The sequence below is a fragment of the Oryctolagus cuniculus genome, chromosome 9 (genome assembly GCF_964237555.1).
Source record: "Oryctolagus cuniculus chromosome 9, mOryCun1.1, whole genome shotgun sequence".
NCBI lineage: Eukaryota > Metazoa > Chordata > Mammalia > Lagomorpha > Leporidae > Oryctolagus > Oryctolagus cuniculus.
The window spans coordinates 71292118-71309027 of NC_091440.1; the positions used below are offsets into that span (position 1 = coordinate 71292118).

Consider the following 16910-nt stretch of genomic DNA (forward strand, 5'->3'; position numbering starts at 1 on the left):
CGCAGCCCTGGAGGAGCCCCAGGACAGGATTCCAGGGCATCCGACCAACATTCAGCACCACCTGACCGGCCAGGCGAGCAAGCCACCGGAAGCCGGTCCTCCCACCCCAGCCAAGCCTACAGGTGACTGCGGCCCTGGCTGATACTCTGTCTGCAACCTTAGAGAAAGCCAAGCTGAAACCATCTGCTTGTGAACCCCAGACCCACAGGAACTGTGACACAACAAATGCTTGTTTTGCTTTGGGCCACTTGTCGCTCCCCCTCTTCGTGGAGGAACGACACAGGACCCTGCGCTGTTCTTTCGTCTGCTCGGCCCTCCCCGGGTTTGCTGCTGGTTCTTCCCGGGTTGGCTACCGACCCTTCCACCTGCGTGGAAGGGCGGTTCCCCCTGCCACTTTCCCCACTTCCTCGGGGGAGCGGCACACCGCAGGCCGGCTCTCTCGGGGGCTGCACAGGTGTTCCTTCAGACAGATGTTCCTGGTGCATGTTGTCTCTCTCCTCCTTTATAGTCCTCTTCCACCAATCCCAACTCTGCTACCCACACGCCAAGTACGCTGCTCTCCTCCAATCAGGAGCAGGTCCTGCTGCTTATTGGTTGAACTGGAGGCAGCTGTGTAGAAGCTGTTTCCTCCTCTCCCAGCGCCATATTGTGGGAGAGCAGATGCATAGAATAAGTCTTAATTCCAGTAACAGTCTAGTCCGAGTTGCTCCCCACAGCCACTAAGTGTTGGAGCAATTTAGTGTGAGGCACAGCAAGGTCAGCCCCGGGGGCAGTCAGTCACTGGCTGTGGGATGCCAGGAAGTAGACATCCTCTCGAGCACAGGGGCTGCTGTTCCACAAAGGACAGTTCTTCCAGAGGGACAGCTGCGGCAGGTGCTGTGGCCCAGTGGGCTAAGCCTCCGCTTGCGATGCTGGCAAACCATATCGGAATGCAGGTTCAAGTCCTGGCTGCTCTGCTCCCAATCCAGCTTCCTGCTAATGCACTTGGAAGGCAGTGGAAGATGGCCCAAGTACATGACCCCTCCCCACCGTCCACCACCGCCACCCACATGGGAGACCCAGACCCGGCTGTTGTGGCCATTTGGGGAGTGAACCAGAAGATAGGAGATCTCTTTATTTCTGTTTCTCATTCTCTCTGTCATTCTTCCTTTCAAATAAATAAATAAACCCTTATAGAAAAAAAAAAAAAAGAAGAGTTCAGCTGCTGTGAGCCAACACTCAAGAGAAGCTGAGGGGTGAGCAATCCTGCAGGAGACCTGGGCAAAGCACCAGAGGCATCCATTACAGGCATTGATAATAAGCTGTCTCGATGTGGTTTTGATAGTGCTGTGCATACGCTCTCTCTCACACACACAGGATTACGGAAATACTTTGCACTTGTTGGCAGGCACCTTCCCCTGATGTGTGTCATCAGGAGGCACACAACCAGAACCACGTTCATGAGGAAGGGCAGCGGGGAAGGGCAGCAGCAAGGCGACGCAGAGGTAGTTTGCTCCTTACCCGTGCAGCCCCGAGAGCGCTCGCAGATATAGAACGTACAGGTGGATGGTCAGTAATAAATGACTAGCATGACTTCCATGTGTAACTACTCAAGTTCTGCTTCCCAGTGTGACACATCAGGGCTCAGGCATAACTATTAGACGCACGAGGAAGCGTTGGGTAGGAAGAAGGCACATCATGGCCAACAATGACTCAGGTGGCACTGCAGATTCTGGTTGCTTTCTCCACCGGACAGACTGGGGAAGCCACCAACTAGAGGGCAAACTGTTCCCTAACCCAGCCGAGTCCACGGTTTATCCTGATCTGTAGATACAGAGGCAGAAGACCCTGGGCATTGAATTGAGTCAGTGCTAAATTAAAATACCCAAAAGCCAATTTCCAGGAAGGAGCAAGGGAAGAACGGAGTGCAATTTCTGGGCTCCGGTAGTGATGCAGCAAGGACAAAAAGCCTTAGACCCATACTGACCTCTCACCTACACACAGTGAGCAGGCCCCCATTTCTCTGCCCTGCTAATACAGCCCCACCCCACCTTGACCAGCCCCGCCCTGCGTGGACTGCTGGACACTCCACTATCTGAAGAGTCTGGCCATCGGCCTGAGCTCGCCCCGCTCCTCCCAGGCTCTCTCCCCCCATCCAGCTCAGCAGCTCGGCCCCAGAGTCCAGCCCCAGCCTCAGCCCAACCCCCTCCCAGCCCGCACCATGATCTCGCAGGACCGTTAGAACTAGCCCCGGCTCTCCCTCTATCTCAGCAGCCCAGCTTTAGCTCCGACCCCCAGCCCCTTCCCCCCACCTTGTACTGTATAAACCGCTAGTCTGTAAGGGAAGGGGCCTCTGCTGTGTATTCGCTGGCAACTCTCTGCCGTGCGTTCACCTAGGAGTGAGCCCTCCCTGGCTTTATTCTAAACCTGCTCTGGCTGTGGCTTCATGCTCTGTCTTCTTTTCTGACAAATAGTAACTGAAAAATGGAGAAGACAGAGTGGTGTCTGTGAGTGTCTGCGAGAGGGCAAACGGAAAGAAAGAAGGACCTGGCCACCAGAAGCCCAGACACCAACAGCTCTTAACACAGATGCATTCGCACTGGACAAAGTGAAGTCTCGAGCCCGAGATAGTGTGCGTGTGGCCTTGGGCTGCTGGCGGTCGGAGGGTGCTCTGTGGCATCGCACTCCATTCAGTGTCAGCACCAGCATCATCATGGACATTAGCCTGCTTGCTCACTGGGTTGTAGTGATGGTGATCACATGATGATGATGATGGCAAGGGCAGCCCATGGAACCATTTCAGTGGCTCCTACTTTAAAGTTAAGAATACAGGATGGTGGCAAGCACATTCCATGGCAGCAGGCTACAGCCTGCTGACCGACGCCTGATTGGGCCAGCTTATACACAATCCTTATGATGACTCTGGGGTTACTGTTGATGAGGAGGATCATGATGATGAAGAAGGAGGAGAGGAAGGAGGAGGAGATGTAGGGAACCACCATCTGGCCCACAGTAGCCTGTGGATAGTAGCAATGGACGTTTGTCCCTGGGCTTGAATAGAAATCACTGCTAGGGGCATGGAAAAGGAGGAGGCACTAGATCGAAAGCGATGAGCAGCATGGCCATTTGCAAGCTGTTGTGAAAAGCACCGATGCAGGGGTTGAGACTCTTGGGCTTCATTGGCCAGGTAAGGGATCCGCTGTCCACAGCAGGGTTTCTTAACTTCAGTCCAACTGACATCAGGACCTGATAATGCTTTGCTATAGACAGTTGCCCTGGGCAACGCTGGATGTTTAACAGCATCCCTGGCCTCTCCCCACCTGAGGCCAGGTGCCCTCCCTCCAGGAGTTATCAATGTCCCTTGGGGGACGTCCAGATCACCCTGGTGGAGAAGCACCGAGCTAGGGGGAAGGCAGGACCCAGAGAGCAGTGAGCAGAAAAGGCCTCTAAGCAGGAGAAGAAAAGCCAGGCTGAGAGAGAGTGTCCTGCCCCAGAGGAAAGGGGTGTCGAGGCACAGAGCAGAGCCCAGCTGCAGGACTTCGCCAGCAGCAGCCACAGAAATCCACGATACCAGAGCAGCCTCAGTACTCTGTCAGCGGCTCCTGCACCTGACTCTTCCTCCCAGGCAGGAAGACGCCGCTGCCCTCTCAGGACCCAGTCATTGGACAGCACCTTCTGCAGTGCGTCCTTGGCAAAGCCTGAATGCCTCTGAGCAGGTCTCTGGTTGTTCTTTCTCGCAGGCTGCTTCCCTTTGTTCACAAAGGAAGCACCAAAAAGGCAGAGGAGTTGGAAGCAAGCCCAAGGAGCAGAGAGTCAGCCCCAGAGCTGGAACTGGAAACCTCAAGTGTGGCCTGACCACCCCCACAGCCCTCCCTGCCCCCCACACCGTGTCCCTATAGCGATCTGAGCTACCTCCAGCTTGAGAAAATGCAGAATGTGCTCACGTACCGAGAACACTTGAAAGACAACCTACCCTCTGGTTTCCAAAGAAACAGTACGTTATCCCGAGACTCCATCCTCATTAGCATGGGGAAATGTCGCTGTGTGTCTAAGCGCATTGCCCAGCGGTGCTCTGTTCAGAGTGACTCAGGCAATGATTCAGCCCTCCTGTCCTCAACAGGTTCGACAACAACGACATTGTCACTTACTGGGATTCTGAAGCGAACAGGTCGGTGTCTAGCTCGGACTATCAGATGCAGAACAAATGACTCACCGGGATGAGTCCCTCTCACCCCACTGTGCAGATGCCCAAGTCCCTGCAGAGAGAGCTGAGTGGAGCTCTGGGCAGGGCTGGGCTGTACCTGGGGCGTCAAAGCAGCTTCCCTGGCAAAGGAAACTCCTTGGGGTACCCAAGGGCACTCCGAAGCATCTGATTCAAAGACGAGTGAGCAGGAAGGTGGGACTCGCTGAAGCTCTGCTGTGAGATGGGGGAGGGAGGGAGGGAGGTTGCTGTGTAGTGCTTCCACAGCATCACCCATGGAGCCAAGGCAGCTCCCCAGGCTCCAAGATGATTCAGGCCCCCAGCAAGTCCCCGACACCCCGCAGCCTGTGGCCTCAGTGTCCTCATATGGCAACCAGGATAATGAGGTTGACCCCATAAGTGACTGTGAGAACAAAGGGGCCTATGGAAAAGTCCTTCCCGGCTCTAAAGCAGGACGTGGCTGTGGGTTACCACTGGCCCAATGCCGTATGCGTTAGACTTTCATTATAACAAGGCATCTGCATTTCTACAGGAGAAGTTACAGGCTTCCTTTAACTCCTTTCGAGAAGAGAATGCATGTGTCCATGAGAGTGCCTGGCTCTGAGGCACTCAGACAGTTGCAAACAGGCCTGGGCCCCCTGCAAGGCAAGCAGGGACCACCCAGGGATGCCAGGCCTTGAGGCAGCTTCCAGGACAGCCACTCAAAGCTGTACCAATATCCTCTACCAGCACAGAAAGTCTCTGGAGCTCCTCGGCAAACCCTCAATTGGCCTCCGATGCCAGGGTGCCCCATTCCCTGTCCATACACGAGCAACGACAAACCAGCTGGGGCTCAGCTTCTTTCCTTCCTTCTCTTGAATCTTATCATTCAGCAAAGCGTAGTGACCATCAAAAGCTACATCTTCTATAGCAGGTTGTCTGCACAGATGGCCCCAACACCCCTGCTTGGCTGCACGGACCTATCCTCTGGTCAACAGTGGTACTCTGGGTGGGTCTGTGACTTGAGTCGGCCAATGGGATGCAGAGGAAATGAAGCCACACAACTTCCCAGCCTCAGCCTTAAGTGGCATTGTGGTGTCTGCCCTGCCCTCCTCTGCCCTTGACATAATTTAAGAAAGTTCCCATGGGGGCCAGTGTTGTGGCCCAACAGGCTAAGCTGCCACCTGCAATGCCGGCATCCATATGGGTACCAGATAGTCTGGCTACTTCGATTCCAATCCAGCTAATGCATGTGGAAAAGCAGCGGAAGATGGCCCAAGTGCTTGGGCCCCTGCCACCTACATGGGAGACCCAGGTGGAGTTCCTGGCTCCTGGCTTCAGCCTGGTCCAGCCCCAGCCCTTGCAGGCATTTGGAGGGTGAACCAGCAGATGGAACGTCTCTCTCTTTCTATCTGTAACTCTGCCTTTGAAATAAGTAAGTAAATCTTAAGAGAGAGAACGAGAGAGAGAGAGAGAGAGAGAGAGAGAGAGAGAGAGAAAGGGCCTGCGCTGTGGCTTAGTAAGCTAAGCCTCTCACGATGGCATCCCATATGGGTACCAGTTCATGCCCAGGCTACTCCCTTCCAATCCAGCTCTCTGCTGTAGCCTGGGAAAGCAGTGGAGGATGGCCCAAGTGCTTGGGTCCCTGCACCCACATGGGAGACTCGGATGAAACTCCTAGCTCCTGGTTTTGGATAGGCTCAGCTCCAGCCATTGTGACCATTTGCGGGGGTGGTGGTGGTGGTGGTGGTGGTGTTAGTGAACAACAGCGTATGGAAGACCTTTCCCTCTGTCTCTTCCTCTCTGTCTGTAACTCTGCCTTTCAAATAAATAAATAAAATCTTTAAAAAAAAAAAGAAGAGAGAAAGTTCTTCTGGAGTACTTAATAAGGGACATGTTGGAAGCCATGATATTTATATTTATTTAATTAATTTAAAAATTTATTTGCAAGAGAGAGAGAGACATGAACAGAGAGAGAGATGATACCTCTGCTGGCTCACGCCCCATGTCCCACACTGGGACTGAGCCAGGGTGAAGCCAGGAGTCTGGAATGCAATCTGGGCCTCCCATTGAGTGACAGGAACCCAACTACTTGAGCCTTCACTGCTGCCTCCCAGGGTGTGCATTAGCAGGAAGCTGGAATTGGAATCGAAGTGGGACTGACCTCGGCACTGATACAGAATGCAAATGTCCCCAGCAGTGGCTCAAGACACACCACAACGCCTGCCCCCTGACACTGTATTAGCCACACCTTATCCTTTTCTGTGTTCTGCGCTCTGATGCCTAGGGGCTTACTGGCCCTGGACAGACCGCTGCTTCCAAGGTTAGGCAATTCTCTCTTTCTCCAAAGTTCCTTCCTAGACGCCCACACATTTCCCCAGAACCCTTGCAGAAAGTTCCCCCAACCCTGGGCCTTTGCTGAGAGTGGGTCTGTGCTCCCCCTCTCTACCCCTGGCTTCTAACTCCAGGGCAGGGAGAGGATCCCTAGTGAGCAGCACAGTTCCGTATCAGTCACATTCCCGGAGCTTCACAGTTCCTTCCTCTAACTTTACTTCTTTCTGCCTAAATTTACAAATCAAAAGTGTTTCTTGTGCTTCATTCATTCATCCATTCAGGGTCTGTCTTCCATCTGCTGGTTCACTCCCCAAGTGGCCTCAACAACCATACCTGGGCCAGGCTGAAGCAAAGAGCCAGGAGCTTCATCTAGGTCTCCCACGTGGGTGCAGGGGCCCAGCACTTGGGCCATCTTCCGCTGCTTTCCCAGGTGCACTATCAGGGAGCTGGATCAGAAGTGGAGCAGCCAGGACTCCAACCGGCATGCATATGGGATGGTGGTATCACAGGCAGAGGCTTCACCTGCTATACCACAGCATGATCCCCACCAGCTGATTTTTTTTTTTTTTTTGACAGGCAGAGTGGACAGTGAGAGAGAGAGAGACAGAGAGAAAGGTCTTCCTTTGCCGTTGGTTCACCCTCCAATGGCCGCAGCGGCCGGCGCACCGCGCTGATCCGTTGGCAGGAGCCAGGTGCTTCTCCTGGTCTCCCATGGGGTGCAGGGCCCAAGTACTTGGGCCATTCTCCACTGCACTCCCTGGCCACAGCAGAGAGCTGGCCTGGAAGAGGGGCAAACGGGACAGAATCCGGCGCCCCGACTGGGACTAGAACCCCGTGTGCCGGTGCCGCAAGGCAGAGGATTAGCCTAGTGAGCCGCGGTGCCGGCTAATTTTAAAAAAGAACTGTATTGGGGGCCGGCACTGTGGCAGTGGGTTAATGCCCTGGCCTAAAGTGCCGCCATCCCATATGGGCGCCGGTTTAAGACCCGGCTGCTCCACTTCCAATCCAGCTCTCTGCTGTGGCCTGGGAAGGCAGTAGAAAATGGCCCAAGTCCTTGGGCCCCTGCACCCATGTGGGAGACCCAGAATAAGCTCCTGGCTCCTGGCTTCGGATCAGTGCAACTCCAGCCGTTGCGACCAACTGGGAAGTGAACCATCGGATGGAAGACCTCTCTCTCTCTCTCTCTCACTATCTCTCTCTCTCTGTATAACTCTGACTTTCAAATAAATAAATAAATCTTAAAAAAAAAAAGAATTGTATTATCACCAATGAAATGGGAGGGGTGCTCCAAAAAGGGGCAATTCGGCAGAATGAATCTCTTCGAATGACTACCATTATATTGTCTCACTGCTCCCTAAGCCAATGGCAGCGTGAGCAGGTCCCACGTGCCTCTGAGCCTGGGTTTGCAGCTGCATTGCAGGAACAGCTTAAAGAAGCCCAAACCCAGGCTAAGATGCAATGAAATGGTGGATCTCGGCTGCACAGCCTGGATCCAGACTGCCTGAGTCCACAGCCATCGTGTTTCATGTCCTCCTATGGGTTCCAAGGACAAGGAAGCCTCCAGAAGATGGAGACAGCTAAGAAGCACAGCCCGCCTCATCCATGAGCATTTTGTCCTGACATCTGTGTCTGCAGGACACAATATGAGACCTCAGGAAAAAATGAAACAAAACAAAACACTGCTACACGTGCTCTGGAGATGGCGAAGACTCATACAAATCACTGCCCGTGGTGTCATGCAGGGCCTGTGGTGATCAAGCAGCATGACTGGCATTTCCGGTGCATTTGGGAGGACTGAGGCAGGAGGAGAAGGCCTGGACCACTTCCTTGTCCTGTGCTGCACCTGCGTGTTGTGTAACCTGCGCCTGAAAGGGGCGGACCCCCCACGGAACACAGCAGGGCAATCACATTCCTTCCTCCCGGAAAAGACCTTCCCATCCCAAGCCTTCTCTCTCTCTCTCTCTCTCTCTCTCTCTCTCTCTCTCTCTTTTGACAGGCAGAGTGGACAGTGAGAGAGAGAGAGAGAGAGAAAGGTCTTCCTTTTGCCGTTGGTTCACCCTCCAATGACTGCTGCGGCCGGCGCATCGCGCTGATCTGAAGGCAGGAGCCAGGTGCTTCTCCTGGTCTCCCATGCAGGCGCAGGGCCCAAGCACTTGGGCCATCCTCCACTGCCCTCCCGGGCCATAGCAGAGAGCTGGCCTGGACGAAGGGCAACCGGGACAGAATCCAGCACCCCGACTGGGACTAGAACCTGGTGTACCGGCGCCGCTAGGTGGAGGATTAACCTATTGAGCCGCCGGCCGCCTCCTCTTTCTCAACACAGGGCAGGAGGTCAGTGGGTACAGTGATGAGGGTATGGGCTAAGTGTCCCCCAAAACTCCACATGTGGAAAAGTGACCCCCAGTGGGAGGCGTTAGGAGGGGGAAACCTAATCCAACAATGCAGTTTAATGGCAGGGTCTTCTGGAAATGCTGAGATGAGATCATCAGAGATGAGCCCCATGATTGGACCCTGATGGATTTACAAGAGAGAGACACCCCCTCCCAGACAGACACGCACACGCTCCCTGTTTCTTGCCATGTGACGCTCTTCTCCACATGGGACTGTGCCAGCAAGGCCCTCACCAGATGAGGCTTCTACATGAGCCCAAATCAACCCCTTTCCTCTGTAAAGCAGCCTGCCCGGGCAGTTCACTACAGTAATGAAAAGCTGACCAATACAGTGGGGATACGATGCTCCCGGGTGAAGGGTGGAGTCAAGGAGGAACTGGCTCCACAGAGGGTACTCAGGGCAGGAATGAGAGGCAAAGACTGGGAATAGGATCAGGAACCCCAAAGACAACAACAAATCAACAACAAAGATAGAAAGGCATTCGTAGATCCTGAATCCTCCCACCTTTGGCCATCCCCTGCCTTGCCTGGTTCTCCATGCACTTTATACACCTGAGCAAATCCAACCTGCTGTTTTCTGGACAAGCTTAGAGAAATCCATGTGTTCCCAAGGCTTGGTACTGCCGGTGAGTCCAGCAGATCCCCAGGGAGGCACAGAGGGCCTGCCTTGGAGCCCTTCCGCTACTTACTAATAAGCACACATTGGGCAAGTTAGTTACCATGTCCAAATCCACTTGCTGAGCACCGGCGGGTGTGCACGAGGCTTGCCAAGCTCTGCTGGCACCCAGTCTCTGGCAAGTCCATCACAGCCCTGGGTTGACCGCTGGTCTCTCTGCCGCAAAGGCATTGCGAATCCGCAGGTCCCAAACAGCCAACACAGTGCCCTCCAGGAACATCACCGCCCCCTTCCTGCACCTCTGCAACATTTGAGCCACTTCAGCTCTGCGTAGTGGAGAATTAGCTCCCATGTTCTCTTCCTTTCATTCACTTCTACCTCCCCTGGCTTTTGCTCCATCAATTTTACCTCCCTTTTCACACATGTCATTTGAGCCTCCAAATACCCACCTCTCTCCATCCTAAAAATATTTTCCCAGTCCTGCAATGCTCAAATGCCATCCTCCTCCCATCACGCTTCCCAAAATGATGAGTGGCATTTCTTAAAGCAGGCCCTCCACCGGCACCTGCAAGGCCTGAGTCCAGCAGTGCCTTGGGGCCGCTCCCTCCTCCCATGCCCCCTTGCAGCCTCAGGTGTGCTCCGTCCTGGACAGCCCCCTGGTCCTCATCTCTCGCAGTCATTGGCAACATTTAACGCTACCCACATTGTCCTCTTTAAAAATCATTTTCAAGAGCTGGCATTGTGGCACACCACTGCTTGTGACACTGGCATCCAGTATGAGTGCTGGTCCGAGTCCTGGCTGCTCCGATTCCAATCCAGCTCCCTGCTATTGTGCCTGAGAAAGCAGCGGAAGGTGACCCAGATGGAGTTCCAGGCTCCTGACTTTGGCCTGGCTCAACCTCAGCCATTGTGGCCTTGTGGGGGAGTGAACCAGCAAATAGAAGCTGTCTCTCTGTGTCTTTCCCTCTCTCTCTCTCTTTCTCTAACTCTGCCTTTCAAATAAATAAAGAAGAAATAACACGATACAAATACCGTTACAGATCCTAACATACATCTCCAGACCCCTCCTCTTCTTTTTCTCCCCAGAGGGATGGCTATCCTGTGCATCTTCCTACTGTGTCCAAACTGTAGACATGGAAACTGGGATCTACAACACTGGAGAGAACTATTCCATGCTTTCTAGATTTTCCAGGACTCGCATTTCACTATCTGAATCCGTCAGCCACTTTTGACACTCCACAATGTGCTTCCCAGAGCCACCCAGCCCGGCACCTGCAGAGGTAGCCCACATTCTGACTGCTGCACACTCTTCTGTCATTGGACGCTCACCACAAGCTGTCATTCATTTCCCTTCAGCCCAGCCCAGGCCTGGCCATTGTAGGCATTTGGAGAGTGAACCAGCAAATGAGAGCTCTCTCCCTCTCTGTCAGTCTGTCTCTTGGCTTCTCAAGTAAACAAAGCAAAATCCATGAATCAAATTGTGCCATGTAATTCATCTCTCATAGCCTTAGGAGGTAGGATCGGTAGGGTTGGTTCTAGCCTGGGCTGCCATGCCCCGTTGAGATACTGCCTTGCCCTCTCTGCCTCCTTCCTGCTCGAGGTTCCCCACACTGGCCACTCCCCCTCCTGAGAGCCTCCCCTAGGTCTCCTCTCCTGCCTGCCTCTGAAATTCTCCTCCCCACCTCCACAGCTGCAGTGTTCTAGTGCGGGATCCCCACTGGGCTCTGCACTAACACAAGCTGTCCTTCAGTTGCACAATTGTTGCCTTTGTATTCTAACATGTTAACTCTTGGAGGGCAGGTGCCTGTTAACTCTTGGAGGGCAGGTGCCTGTTTACTTCTACACTGTGGCCCCAGCACCTACAGTCATGATAGGAGTTTAGTAAGGATGGGGGGGGGGAGGGGGTTGAAAAGTTCATGAAAAATGTACGTTAGGAGAAAATTATGGTAAAATTCAATTTTTTGTACTAAAATAAACTTACTTTTAAGCATTTTAAAAATTTATTCTAAAGTCAGAGAGAGAGAGAGAGAGAGAGAGAGAGAGAGAGAGAGAGAGAGAGAGAGAAGAAATATCTCCCACCTGCTGGTTCACTCACTGAATGCCTGCAACAGCTGGAGCTGGGCCAGGCTGTAGCCAGGGGCCCAGAACTCAGTCTGGGTCTCCCAGCACTCGCTGCTGCCTCCCTTGGTCTGAACCTGCAGGAAGCTGGAACCACAGGCGCTGGAGCCAGGAACTGAACCCAAGCACTGATACTGGATGTGGCCATTGTTACCAGCATCTTAACTACTAGAACAAACCCCTGCCCCTAAACTTATCTTTTAATCCCATTTTCCACAAATGCTTGGAAGCACCTAGTATTTGTTGCAGGAGTCAGCAGGCTCCTGCTGGCCTGTGGATTCTCCAGTCCCCTGCCCTGCACATCTCTTCTGCCTGTATGCTCTGTGATCAGCCGTAAACCTGGGTGTTCCGAGTTCTGTGGGCTGCTCTCCCAAATTCAGTGAACCTAAGGAGGGAGATGTGGGGACCCTGGGTTCTAACTGCTTGGGTCAGAAACACAGGTGACAGCCCAGGCATCTGAAGGCTTGAGGACTGTGTCCTCAACCCATGGGCTCTGATGGATCGGATGCTGTCCCCAGGTGGGGAGAGTTAGAACTGAATGGGCCAGACGAGAGGCGGCTGGTGTCCACCGTCACAGAGCTGCGTGCTTGCTGGTGGGTGGGTGCTGTGGGGCGCACAGATTAAAAGCACAGCGAGACTTTTGAGGTCAAATCAGGAGTCTTGATTAGCCAGCTGGCAACTGCCCTCTCACAGAGCAAGCCTGGAGAAGACAGCCCCTGGGTGCAGTGGCGGGGATTTTTAAAGGCAAAACCTTTTCTTCTTATCGTTTAATCACATGTGCGGGTTTGTGCAAGCAGAAAGCAGGCATACAGAAGCGAGAAGAGGTTAGCCAATCAGCCAGCTTCTTTTTAACTTTTTTTTTTTTAAATGTAACGATTCAATTGTTCCCTGTCGGGGTCAGGCATGGCGTCACTGACCTTGGTGCCACCTGTGTTATCCTGTGGCTGCAGCCAGGAGAAGGCAGGGGAAACCATAATTTGGTGGCCCTGGCTGTTATCAAACAAGCAGAGGTACAGAAGCCAGAAATAGGCCAGTTACAAACCAACGTATATTTTTATGAAGAACATGTCCTGCTTTTAAAACAACCAAGCAAAATAACCTATATTCTATAGCCACCCGGGCGTGCTATATTTTGCAGACAATTTAAACTTCTGAGTCACCTGTCACAGTGGGGAGGTGCCCCCACCCTGGGGGAGCACAGAAGTCCGTTTATAACCCAGGCACGGCCAAGCTGCTTGGGAAGTTTCTCTGGCAAAGAGAAAAAGGATCCTGCTCCCTGCCCCCAGGACCGCTGGGCCACGGTGGGTGGTAAGTGGGTGAGATTTGTGTTGCTGCTGGAACAAATCGCCACAAACTTCGTGGCTGAAGACAGCACCATGGAGCCTCCCAACAGTCTGGAGGAGGGAAGTCCAGAGGGTCCTACTGGCCAACAGATGTCAGCAGGGCTGGGTCCTTCCGGGAGCCCCAGGGGAGGGCCCATTTTTTGCCTTCCCCAGCTCTGTGGGGCTTTCCCCTCTTCCCACGTCCCTTCCATCTCAGCCTCCATCATCCCACCATCTCTGGTCCTTCCTCTTCCCTGGAGAGGGCCCCTTCTGATACTGCTGCGCCTGAGGGCAGGGCCGAATCCCCACAGGACTCCTTGCAGGAGTGATAAATACAGCTGCTGTGTGCTCCTCCCAGTGTGACGTGTGACAAATACAGTGGCTGCTGCCCTCACTCAGCGGGGGCCCAGGTGTCTGCTCTGCGAACTTCCCAGTCACCTGGTGAGGCCAGGTTCCTCAGGGAGATCCACTTCCTAGGGCAAAGGGCAGAATTCACGGGTCTTTCCATTCTACTGCTGCGAGGACACAACAGGAGGAAAACAATGGATGTAGCAGGTACTAGCATTGGGGGATTAGTGACAGCCGGCGCTTTCCAGCTCAGGAGAAGGGGAGAGCACGTGCAAGGCAAAGCATAAGCAGGGCTCTTCATGGCTGGGGTGTGTGTGGGTGGGGCGTTGGGGGGTGCCAGATACAGAGAGAAGGTTGGGTAGGGGTGAGGTGAGAGGAGTCGGTGGAATGCAGCCATTTCCAAAGGTGGAATAAGAGACAGAAAGCACAGGTGACATTACAGCAGCGGCTAGAGACCCGTGGGGCATTGAGTGTAACACAAGCCCCAACCTGAGGCATCTGCTATTTTCCTACTTCCCAGGAAACCCCACCAGACCCCATATTAGTGTATCCAAAGCCAGAGGCTAGCAGTGTAAGCTTCTCTTAGGTTTCCATGAGTAATACATGCCAACATGTAGTTGGATTCACTTTGATTTTAGCCTTAATTCTAAGCATTGAATAGGAAGGAGAAAACAGGTTTAAGACTTTCTCTCTCTCTCACACACGCACCCACGCACGATGCAAAGCTCCTCTCACTGCTCTTGCCTCCCATGCCCTCCTCAACGTGCTATTAAATGCAGGTGATTCTGAATTTTCTTCCCACGTGCCAGGGCCCGCACTTCTGTGAAGGCAACACCTCCCCCACCGTGCGGGGCTATAGTTAGCCTTTGAGGAAGGGTCATCAGAAATAGCAGAGCAAGACTGTCTATTTTAGCCCCCAAATGAGTTCATTCTTTAGGAAACCATACCTGAAGATGATGTGATTCTAGCCTGAAGAAAAGGAAAATAAGATCAGAGAAGATGGGTGAGATGATTAAAGGACTAAATATAACGCAGGTGGGCTGAACGAGACACGAGCTCGCCTTGCGAACCCAGGCTGAAATGACACATTACAAAGAAATCACAGAGAGGGACTGCGGGGGAGTGAGGCAGCCAATGGCCCAGCAGCTTAAGCCCCTGCTTGTGATGCCAGCCAGCATCCAGTGTGAGTGCTGGGATGCCTAGTATTTACTCGGGCCCCTGTGGCCTAGCTTCCATTCCTGGTTTCAGCTTGGCCCAGTCCTGGCCATTATGGTTATTTGGGAAGTGAACCAGCAAATGAAAGATCTCTTCATCTCTCGCTCTGTCACCCTGCCTTTCAAATAAATAAATCTTAAAAAAAAAAAAAAAAATCCTGGGACTAGTGTGGTGACACAGCAGGTTAAGATGCAGCTTTGCAATACTGGCAGCCATTACCAGAGCAGGGTTGGGTCCCTGCTGCTCTGCTCCTGATCCAGCTCCCTGCTAATGCAACTAGGAAGGCAGGGGATGATGACGCAAGTGCTCGGGCCCCTGCCATCCATGTGGGAGACCCAAATGAAGCTCTTGGCTTCGGCCTGGCCCAGCTCCAGCTGTTCCAGCCATTTGGGGAATGAACAATAGATAGAAGATCTCGGTCTCTGCCTTAAAAAAAAATCACTTTTTTTCCCACAGCTCCTATGCACTAGTATCCTTTATTATCACTTTTTCCAAGTACCACCATGCACCAGCATCATTCTCTCTCTCTCTTTTTTTTTAAGATTTATTTTTTATTTGAAAGGCAGAGTTACACAGAGAGAGAAGGAGAGGCAGAGAGAGAAAGAGAGAAAGAAGTCTTCCATCCACTGGTTCACTCTCCAATCAGCCACAATGGCCGGAGCTGGGCTGATCTGGAGCCAGGAGCCAGGAGCTTCTTCCGGGTCTCCCACGTGGGTGTAGGGGCCCAAGGACTTGGGCCATCCTCCACTGTCTTCCCAGGCCATAGCAGAGAGCTGGATCAGAAGTGGAGCAGCTAGGACTCGAACCGGCACCCAATGGGAGGCCAGCACTGCAGGCAGCGGCCACACCCGCTATGCCACAGCGCTGGCCCTCTCCAGCATCATTCTCGGTAACAGTCCCAGAGCCTCTCAGCCCTGTCTCTCCACTCCACAGTCCCTCATGGGGGAGACCTCGGTGCCGTTCTCACAATGACTGTCTTCTACTGCATGCCAGGCACTGTGTTAGTGTTTCACGTATCCAGTTCCATGGAACCTTCAGAAGCCAGTGAAAGGGCAGTTAATTCATTTCACACCAATTTGCAGTTCAGAAAGGCAGATTCACTTCCTCAAGGGGCAGAGCCGAGTTCTGAACTCAAGTCTGCCCACCTCCAAGGCCAGTGCTTTTCAAGCCCACCCCCTCCCCCCTCTTGAGGCCTCCCATCACAATGTCCTTCCACATGCTAGGGAGCCAAGAGAGCCAGGGGTCTAGCTGGGAGTGCCTCGCTCCTTGTCAAGCAAACCTCTGAGAACAGGGCACCAAGTCTTAGAGGCAGAGCCGAAGGAGGGGCTGCCTCTGCTGTCGGCACAGAACACACCGGCACAAAGACGTCTTTGACCTGCGAGAGATGGAAAGGCCAAGTGCGTCCCCCTCCCTCTAGAACACAACCACTACCGTTCATGACGATGACAACAGCAGGCAACCTGTGCATCACACTCAGGAAATGCCAGGCACTATTCCGGGTGTTTCCCCCCGGGTGGCCTCACCCACGTCCTCCCAGCAGCCTTGTGAGATGGATGAGAAAGCTGAGCCCTCAGGTCACTTTTTTTTTTACCCTGTCTTAGGTTTATTTGTACAAACAGCACAGGAGGACACTAGCCCCACACAGACAACAGCCCAGGGGTCACATCAGTCCTTTTGCCCTTGCATTGGCAGGCAAATGATGTTAGTAGGCACCTTTGGGAACATGAGCCAGAACTTGGGCTGCAGGTGCGGCCTGGGCCTTGGCCTTGATTTGAGGATTAGTATGTCTAAGGCTACTGGCAATGGGGGCATGAGCATGCTTCCCAAGCTTGGGGTGGGTGATGTAGGCAAATGGATCGAGCTTGCAGCTGACACCCTTTGGGATCTTGGGCTTAACTTGCTTAGGCTTGACAAAGGCCTCGATAGCTTCAGCAGGTACACTCATGGCCTTGGCATTGTTGGTCTGCCTCTTCAGGCCCTTCTTGTGCTTCTTGTCAAAATGCACATTCCTCAGGAATGTGGGGTCCATCCCTTTTAGAAATTTGTCTTTGTAATCTGAGTTTCTGTCTTTTTGTTTTTTTTTTTTTTTTTAAAGATTTATTTATTTGAAAGGCAGAGTTACGGGGAGAGGGAGGGAGGGAGGGAGAGAGAGAGAGAGAGAGAGAGAGAGAGAGAGAGAATCTTCCATCTGCTGGTTCATTCCCCAAATGGCCACAATGGCTGGAGCTGGCTGATCTGAAGCCAGGAGCCAAGAGATTCTTCCAGGTCTCCCAGGTGGGTGCAGGGGCCCAAGCACTCAAGCCACCTTCCACTGCTTTCCCAGGCCATAGCAGAGAGCTGGATTGGAGGATGAGCAGCCAGGACTCAAAGTGGCGCCCATATGGGATGCCGGCACTGCAGGCATTTAC

The 16910-nt window shown here is 53.2% G+C and overlaps 1 protein-coding gene across 1 annotated transcript; it reads right to left on the reverse strand.

The window, feature by feature from the left end:
- Positions 1-16204: 16204 nt before the first annotated feature.
- Positions 16205-16531, reverse strand: LOC100344614 (large ribosomal subunit protein eL29-like). Its single transcript, XM_051832249.2, has one exon. It carries the CDS (start codon positions 16529-16531, stop codon positions 16205-16207), a length of 327 nt encoding a protein of 108 aa, XP_051688209.2.
- Between the last annotated feature and the right edge of the window lie 379 nt (positions 16532-16910).